The sequence below is a fragment of the Chaetura pelagica genome, unplaced genomic scaffold, assembly GCF_000747805.2.
Source record: "Chaetura pelagica isolate M959 unplaced genomic scaffold, ChaPel_1.0 scaffold314, whole genome shotgun sequence".
Classification (NCBI taxonomy): domain Eukaryota; kingdom Metazoa; phylum Chordata; class Aves; order Apodiformes; family Apodidae; genus Chaetura; species Chaetura pelagica.
This window is the reverse complement of record NW_009953218.1, coordinates 317,924-327,613: the sequence shown is the minus strand read 5'-3', so window position 1 is coordinate 327,613 and position 9,690 is coordinate 317,924. Positions and strand designations below refer to the sequence as shown.

Sequence of the window (9,690 nt, the reverse complement as noted above, 5' to 3'; positions counted from 1 at the left end):
GATTGTTTGCAGCTGTTTGGGGTGACACTGCTACGGTTGTTGTAACACCCATGTGGACACGCTGCACGAGGAACTTGGAGTCTCAACATGACTTAAATGCTATCTCCAGACAAAATAAACTCCTCAGAAACGTAAACAAAGAGATTTATTGCAAATAAAAATTCACATTCACATCATTAAATCTTAAGAAGTATAAGGAGGTCATTTTGAAAGTTGTGAAGCATCCATGTGCACAAGGGCTGCTGTTTCCATCAGAACAGCTGCCTGGGACATGCATGTATTTATCTGAATGTGCCAAGCCAAATATCTCTCTATCTACAAAGGTTTTGATTTGGCTGGTGACATCGTTCTGACACTTCCACAGTTTCATTTTCTCTGGATCTGGCAGTAGAGGCTCATAGAAAACACCAAACCAAGTATCTGGAAAACAAAGACATTTCTGGTATTACTTGGCAGTCCTGAAAATCCCGGGACACAACTGATACACAGTGGGAACATTTTGTTTGCAAACGTCTTGGGTTTACATGCAGAGGCTAAACCTGCTATGCAGGTCTTTTCCAATGTATTTCTTAAAGACTATGAATAACTCTATAATAAAATTTAATGAAATCAGTATGTACCACAGGTAAGACTGCAGACATGATGGAAAGCTTCCATTTGCTTAAAAGATGGATCGCTCTGTGGATGGGAAAGCCCCATGACTCTGGGAATTTAAGATGCAGTTGTTAGCTGCAACGAAACAGCAAATGCTGAGAAGTTGAAGAAATGCAGACAAATTTCAATCTTTAATTTTAAAAGAAAAATTAGATTCATTAAATGAAATCTGATTTCATTGCGTATTTTAAGAGTTGTTTTCCTTTGAAATCTCTCTTCCACTGTCACTCTCTTTTATATAAATATATGTGTAAAGGCATACATGTCTATATGTGTAGTGGCATACAACTACACACATACCCAAACGGCAAATGATGTTGCAAGAAATATTTTATATGCAACAGTGACAGATTTGGGATAGAAACACTGGGTCCACTGAAAACACTGCTGCTTGACATACAAAATTCAGTTGGGTCACCTTCTGTAGCAGAAATTACTGGGTGAAATTCTACAGCCTGACAGGCAGCTGGCAAGATCAGGAGATCAGAAAGCTTCCTTCTGGATTTAAAATTAACCAGTCTGTGAAAGTGTTTCACAGAAGTGAAAATTGTCCAATTGACACTTAAGAAGCCATGAACACCAGGACTCTACATTTACTTAAGAGACAGCTGAGAGAATACAGGAGTATAGCTAGGACAAGGGGATGGACTTACAGCTGGAATAAGTCATCAGGGCTTCCCTGACATATCATGCCTCCATCTTCATTTGCACTCATATGAAGCTGGGCTCTTCATCTCAGTGTCGTTTCCACTAATAGGTTGAGCTGAAAGCATTACCAGCCCACAAGTGGCATAATGGAGCAGGCACAGGGGGGAATGCTAGGGAAGAGCACTTTTCTTTGTCCCCTTCTTTTTATCTTGGGTTTTCCAGACCAGAGAAATGGTTAAGCATGTGGCCCTTGATTTGTAATTACTTGAGATGTCATCATATGTTAATATCTTTGGAAAAGCTAAATATTTATCAAGTGTAAATTGCCAGTTGACAATTTGTACCAGCTGAAGCTCATATTGTTTATGCATGTTGTTTTCTAACCCTCTTATAATTGGAAAAGGCAGCAACCACAGAAAATGCTAACTGGAGAACAGGAAAGAATGATGGCTGATGAGCTAAAGGCTACTCCACCAACTGCAGTAACAAGAGCCAAGTGACTTACATCTTACCTTTGGGATACAGGTGCCATTTTACATTTCTCCTATATTTTAAAGGCCTTTTAATATTGGTATATTTCACCTATTTTCCCCCCAAAGTCTACATGCAGGTCAGAGACCTGACCCACTCATATAGCTCCTTATATAACATGAAGCCTGGGCTGAATAAGAAGTTAGCAGCCTGTCCTCTCCCAGTGCTGCAGCCTGCGTAAGTCTTCCCCACTTACAATTATTTTCCTGGAAATGTATTTTTGACTTGGGGCTCTTGCCCACTCTTCTACCACGAGGAGCTATCCTCTGCCAATGATGTTAAGAAGTTTTCATTTGGAATAACAAACTGAACTCTGCACAGCAATCTTCATCATTTCTGCTTTTCCCTCAAACATCCATCAGCACAGGGTGGGGGAGGAGGAAAACCACAGAGGAACAGTGAAAAGAAAGAAAAGGACCAAAGAAAGCAACATGATGAAATCCCCTGTCACTTTGTCATTTTCCCCTAATCAAAACCTATCATTCATCAAGTAGCTAACTGGATAACCTCGTTGTTTTTCCTTGTCTCTTTGGAGAAAATTTTACATGTTATTCTTTAGTTTATGATAAAGCAATTAAAAGAGCTAACATACTCTGCTTTTTTTACACTCAGAGTTATATGGAGCAGCACAGGTGTGGTCTCAGGCACATCCACACACTATCTTGATAGCTAAATTATGCCCTTGGAATAATAGTTTTGTGTCATAATTTCTCCAGGATATAAGAATATTAATTTTAGGGACTAAGTTTTCTGATTGGCTTATTTTTTCCTCAAGCAAATGAGAGAAAGAGGAGGAAAAGACCAGCTCTTCTGCCTCATGTCTTCCTGGGGCTGCGTAGCTGCACACCCCTCTGCCCACAGGGCTTGGTCTCAAGGCACAGCCTGGCTCCAGGACGGTCCAATCTTTGCAGAAAAAGTGCTACGTACTTATGCAGGCAGCAGGGTGGTCTGATCCCACCTGAAGTTTGCAGCTCAGCAGCCATGTACTGTTTATACAAAATAACAGTCAGATTACAGCTAAGGTGAGAGGTAGTTTTCCCTTGTCTATGAATTGAGCAAGCCAGGTGTTTTAATCCCTTTCCCAGTATATTTCTAGGTAGAACATATTGCTTGTCAGCTACTAAATATTTTAATGGTGTACACTGGTACCTCAATAACTGCCAGTCCAAAGGCAATCCCCATAACAATGAGCAGATGGTCTTTAAGGTATTTCACGATCACTTTTCCACAAGGCTGAAAAATGAGAAAAAAATATTAATCATGGTTAAGCAATAGTATCCTAAGGTTATTAGGAACGTATCCTCTAAAATAACTCCTCTCACTCTTCCCTCTCAGTGTTTTTTAAAGAAAGGCTGTTTTAATTTATTTTGGCTTGTTGTTAACAAAGAACACAACTATCCATACTTTGTGCTCTGAGAAAGTTATCCAGTTTTTGCCTTCCCAAATATGAAGATGAATTTCATAGCTGACCATAAAATGGTACAATTTGAAATGAAGACATGCAACTGTAATGCCTAAAGTTTGCATGGCTTCATGATTTTCACTTGACAAGGAAAGAAACCTTTTTTCTTACTTTCACTTGATAATCATACACTGCTAAGAAAAAGCCACTGCAGCAATGACCAGATCTGAAAAAGAATTTCAGTTTCCCACTAATCTGATATTTGAATTTGAAGCTTCAAGTAATAATATTTGGGTATAAAACCTAAATACTAATTTTGACAATGTTTGGTGGCCTTTGGCTGAGGCTGGGAGAGAGACAGTGATCGTATCTGAAGTCCTGTGCAGAGCTACTCTGCTTTTTAATAAATGCTCACATCTGTTCTTATAATGTCTACATCTTCTACAGGCACTGACAATACTCCTTTTGCAAGCTGTAGGTTTTTTTTTGCTTAAATCCATCAAAACTATGGTACTGTTCCAACACTACAATTGCCTTCCCCCCAAATATAGCCATATTCTTACACCAGTATTTCCTCCCTCACAATAAATGTATGGATCTTCTCCTTCTAAAAAACCTCTCATTTAAGCTGACTCAGAACAGAACTGAATTTCAAATCTTTTTTTCCTGGATCACAACATTGAATGTATTTTCTAGCATTGAACACCACCATGAAAGCTGTGTGTTCACGTGACAGAGATCTTGCACCTGCAGTCATTTCACTGATGATTTCTCATGTGTCCTTTGAGGGTTTGCCTGAGGCCAAAAAGACATTAAAATGTGGCCAAAAAAGCCTTTTTGTATACATGTTATTTCCAGGTTGGGTTCTGGCATCCTCTACTTAACCAGACTATTCCCTTTCTTTAAACAGTATTTGCTTCTGTGGGGCTACACAGGGAGGAAATTAGTGTTCAGGCAGTATCTGGCTAAGGACTTGTGCACTTAAAAAAGTATTTAACCAGAATGAACTTTTGCTAAAATGTGCTTGAGGTAGGTGCAGATTGGCAAACTTCATACCGCTAGTATTCTAAAAATGCAGCTATTTTGTGCAACCTTTTCTTTTTCTTTTCTTTTTTTTTTAATATGCATGGAATCCAAATCTCCATATAAGGAGACAGATAAATCTTGAAATTTATTAACTGAGATTTCTGCTGTCCACCTACCAATTTCTGAATATGCTTTCTTATCATCTGTCACCAAATATTTTTGCCATATAAAATGCCACAAGCTTTTCAGAAGGCTGTAGTTGTAGCAAATTATACTTTGAGTATGCTGCCATGAAGCCTACAACATATAAGGTTTCTTTCCTACAGATCCTGCAAAATGAGTTTGGGGCTTTTTGTCAAAGGACTATAAAACCCTAAGGGTCTTGTACTTAATATGTTAATTTTTCAATACGCCTTAATGTTTCAAAAGCTTCTGATTCAACATGTCTAGCACCAGAATGAGCCTGGGTGGGGGCATTACCTTCTGAAGGAGGAATAAGAACCAAACAATAGCTGATGTGCTGCTCTGACCCAGAGGCATACCCTTTTTTTGGAAAAAGAACTGCTGTCTATGCCTGCCACTAAAGACAACCTTGGGTTAAAAATCTCCTTCTGGAGAGAAGTTTAGAACGTTATATTTTTCTTACCCTTGAATAAATGTATCTGCCTTGGTAGGAGATGCAGAGGTCTGTTGATGGGTTTTTTAGTTCACACTCACAGATTTTATTACCATTAAGAAGAGTATTGAAATTTTTTCCCCAGTCTGCATATCCATTCACCAAACCACAGCACTTGTTCTGCAAAAAGGGAAGAAATTGGGAGATGAGGCTAGAAGTGGTGATTTGCAGTTTGAGTTGAGTAGGGAAGGGAGAAGAGAGGAACAACAAAGGAATGTCAAGCATCCTTTACATTTCCATTCCAATTATAAGAATTTAGGAACAAAAGTTGTGCTTGGTTTTTTTGTTTGTGTTTGGGGTTTTTTGTTTTGTTTGTTTGTTTTGTGTTTTTTTAAAAAGGAAAAAAGACCGGATTTTCAGTATACACTGTTCAAAAACCGTTAACATACTATAGAGTCAGCAACTGTCGGTGCCAGAATGAAACTGGAACATAGGAGTTTGGAGAATTAAGTCTTCTGTCTGCAGGTTATACTTGGAAAAGGTTAGCAACAGCTCCAGTAACATCCACATTTCATCTATTGAAAAGCCAGGCTGAAAGTATAAAATTCAGGCACATAAAATCCTAAAATCTAGAAAAATAATCACCCTGAATGATGGTTAGCCCTTTAAATTAGAATTAGACTAAAGAGGCCAGGGCTGCATTTGGGGTTTGTGAAGCCTAAAGCAGGTGCAGTATCACTTCATGTTCCACTTTATTCAAGCCACTAAAGCTCAGGGGTGCAGATTTGGGTTTGAGGTTCTCTCTCTTTTAAGAAGCACCTGGAAATTTTCACATAATTTTGTATAAAAACAAAGGCCATGTGACATAATATTAATACAGTAATTATAGGATTTTTATTTTGCTCACCCTTCAATCATTTCTCCAGGGACCTGCTTATTGTTTTAGAAGAAACTAGCTGGCTCAGAAACAGTGGAGAGGGCTGGAAGTGGAATGGGGTAGGAGAAGCAGAAGTAATATAAGCCACCCAAATGTGGTTTCTTGCTTCCTTTTCTTTCACACCAGCAGCCTTTAAAATCAGAGGTACTCTTTAAGCCTACCCATCAAAGTCACCACCCATTAGGGAGTTAAAAAAAAACCAACAGCCAAACAACAGGCACTCTGTGACTGTATAGACACAGGTACTAGTGGGAGGGGCAGGGGTCTACACTCTCAATGATCTCAGTGACATTCAAAGGTATGTTCTGTCTGATGCCCAGGAGCAAGCTGGCACTAAGTATCCACCTTCTGGGCTCCCACAGGTGGGAGAAGTCAAGATAGGTATAAGCATAGAGAAAACAAACCTGTTTTATCATATTTTCTCACACTACATGTAATAACTTCATAGCAATAAGATATTCCAAATTAAGTATACTCCTGAAGTTTTCCTTATCCCTTTAGCACCCTTGCCTGAAGGGTACTGGATAGTTCTTAGCTGGGATCCAGTGAAGCAGCAATGGCCATTCAGAAGGAAAGTGGTAAGAAAGGGTAAGCTGACTGTCAGTCTCACTGGCATGGTATGAGTCCTCGCTTCATTGCTCTTACAAGCACTGTTGCTCAAAGAAATCAGCACAGAAAGCCCACGTCATAAAAAAAGAGCAGGAGCCCCTCGTGTAGTGGTTTGACTTACATTTAAGACCCTTCCCCAACCCCAGAGAGTGAAATTCAAATCTGTGGCAGAGTAGCCATAAAATGAAGAACACACAAACACTGGAGACGGAACAGATAGCAACAACCCCTGCCTTACCATTGTCTCAAAATTCTGGAACTTCTCTTGAAACACTCTGTCTTTTTCTTCAGAACTTTTCAATGATTTCATATTCTCCTCGATTGTCGCATTAAGGGATGTTTCAATCTGCAAGTCCAAATAATTTATCAGTTTTTACAGTGGGAAAAAAGCTCTGGGAAGACCTCAGTAAAAATGCAGAATAACACTGTACCTGAGAACTGTACACTGCTCCTAAAATACCTCCTGTGACCTGAAGGATCAGAATCAGAAGCAGTCCAATAAAAAACTAGGAAGAAAACAAAAAAGGGAGAAAACTTTTGAACAGGATAATATAATATTTTTAAATGAATGCTAAGCTTTCATGTGCTTAAATAGACATGTAGGTAGAATGAACAGAAGCTCCTGTCACAGCTGCTGCAGTTATTCTTTCTTTGGCAATGAGAAAAGGGGGTACTTGAGACAGAGTGTGCTTGGCTGGTGATCAAAATGAGGTGTACACCAGAGTAGTGGCACAATGGGCAGTGGGTAGGTGAGAGGTGTTGGGCAGGAAGACAGGGAAGATAGAAGCAGCAATAGGAGCAACTGGGAAATTATGAAATTAAATGGGATGGGTAATGAGGGAGGACTGGGGGAAGGATCTTTGGTGATGGCTGGATAGGAAAAAAGCTTGTGACATGCTCAGGGATGTCTGGATCCTTGTTGATGAGAAGACCCATTGTTTTTTCTGCACTAAAATTCAGGAAGGGTGCTAGCATAAGGTAAGCAATGAAAACACATTATCATAATCAAGCATTTGATTAAACAAAAAGGCTCCCATCCTCATTTGATACTATTTGCAAGGACGTTATCTGTCAAATGTAGCTGTGCCCTGTTAAAGGTAGCCAATTATTTTTCTTTCCTACCAAGAGCAGCATGCACCGACTCTCCTTTATGGCACCACAGCACCCCAGAAACCCAAGGACCATAATGATGGAGCCCACAGCTATCAGCAGATCCACCCCCACGAACACATTGCTGTTTATACCCAGCTCCTGAAAAGAGAGGAAAAAAACTTTCAGCTCCAAGAAGCTTCTCCTAAAAACATCTGTATCCCCCCAAACAATAACATTATTTCATAACTGATAAACATACTGATTAAAAACCCTGGAGAAATTCTGAATCATAAATAAACAAACCTCTGATTCCCCCTTCCTACACATTTTGTTGGGGAGCTTGGTAGAACCTGGCTTTTCACAGGTGCTGTCTCTTCACAAGATTAAATTCAACTTCACAGATTCAATAAAGACCTCTTGTCTTTAAAGTGGCTTTCAGTTAATTTTCAGTCAATGAATCTTTGTTTTTTACTAGAAGTAACAAAATTTATTATCTTGAAATCACTCTTACATTAACCAAATATTAAAGAAACAAAACCTCTGTTTGTCATTAGAAGGCCAGGGCCAAACTCTGTGGCTGTTCCCGACAGAACACTTCTCAGAGTAATGTTGGATATAATTAAGCAGCTTCCTTATCCTTTTCATTTTCCTTTTCCTTTTTCACATGATCTCTAATATTACCCTCAGAGATTAGGATGGCATTTGGATGTGTGGGACATTCAACTAAACAATTCATATACCTCAGTATTATTAAATATCAAATTACTCAGTTCCCAGAGGACTGACTAAGGCAAAGGCCAAAATAGAGAAATATGTTCAAAGAATATTTTCCAATGTGGCTGGTGCCAAGATTAGTAAAAATATCTGGAAGTTGTCACATTTATCTTCTGATGGAAATTGCAAAGGTATATAGACAAGTATAATTTGAAGAATGTGTTGTTCTTTCCCCTTCCAAGTTGGACTGAACCTCCTGTTATTTATTCTTAGAAAGCTCTATTCATCTACAGCCAAAACCTTATGCTCTGTTCTGTTATTACCCAGGCAAGACATACATTGTTTTTGAACAGAAACTTTGGCAGCATAGAGGCAAAAATGCCAGAAAATGCTTTCAGGTTTTTTCCCTACTTTTATTTGAAAGGTTTTGGGGGAATACAAAGTGTCACTTCAAGAAATGAGTTTGGGGCACACTGAAGTATGCTTTTCTGAATAGGAAATCACTAAAAATTTAAGAAAATATAATAGTGGTTATGGTTTTCCAAGCTCCCTTGTACTGTCTTAGCCGTCATACTGGAGGCAGTCAACTAGCAAGTATAGAGATTTTAGCTGGTTCTAAAATGTTGACTGAGGAGTGAAAGTTGTCTTTCTTCCACAGTAGAAACAGCAGAGCTCTCCACCGTGACCTAATTTATCCCATGGCACAACATCATCATGAACTGAGTTCTCATACATCTCCTCTGTCAGACTTGAGACATCTGGGGCTGGCCAAGGGCAACAGCATCATCAGCCACGTGGCAGGAAATATAAAAAGCTATCATCTCCACTATCTTTTTATTTCCAGATTAAAACATACTGACTTAAAATTTATTGTTCCTAACTAACCAACTGCAGTAAAGAAGTAGTGGAGTGACATGAAGATCTGGAATTTAATCTATGCTAAAGGCTTAATCTGAAAGCTAAAAAAGAATTCTTCCATGTCACACCTGGCCATTTTTTCACTTCTGTGGCCAGAAAACCTTTTTGGAAATAGAAGTTTGCAAATTAAATTAAATTTTCAGATTCATTTACATTTCTATGGCCCAAATATACAAGAAGAAATATACTGCTTAAACCTCAGAGTCATATTGTTGGTTTTGTTAGTACAACAAAGCACCAACATGCAGAGATTCCACAGTGCCTTTCAGAGAAGGATCTATGAGCTATGAAATCAGCTTCACTCAAGGACAATGGAAAATACATTGCAAAGCAGATTCAAGTGCCACTGACAGCACCCTTGGCATAAGGCTGACAGGGCCCACAGGACCAAAAGGCCTTTGCACCAACAGGACCAGCCCCTGTTGCACATCTGTTGCACGTCCTTGCTCCCTTTCAAAAGTTGCAGTTTCTGTGGAAATAAGAATTGTGCCATTGAAGATAGTGAGAAAGGTAAAAATATTCCCTAAAAACATATGGAACTAA

The 9,690-nt window shown here is 39.1% G+C and overlaps 1 protein-coding gene across 1 annotated transcript in view; it reads right to left on the bottom strand.

Moving 5' to 3' along the window:
• Positions 1–366: 366 nt before the first annotated feature.
• TSPAN8 (tetraspanin 8) overlaps positions 367–9,690 on the bottom strand; it is a 14,419-nt gene continuing 5,095 nt past the window's right edge. Inside the window, exons 3-8 of the mRNA XM_009997718.1 lie at positions 7,546–7,674; positions 6,855–6,929; positions 6,662–6,769; positions 4,908–5,057; positions 2,983–3,066; positions 367–420 (exon numbers count right to left, since the gene is read on the bottom strand). Of these exons, the coding sequence (XP_009996020.1) occupies positions 367–420; positions 2,983–3,066; positions 4,908–5,057; positions 6,662–6,769; positions 6,855–6,929; positions 7,546–7,674 (600 nt within the window). The remainder of the gene's footprint in view (positions 421–2,982; positions 3,067–4,907; positions 5,058–6,661; positions 6,770–6,854; positions 6,930–7,545; positions 7,675–9,690) is intronic.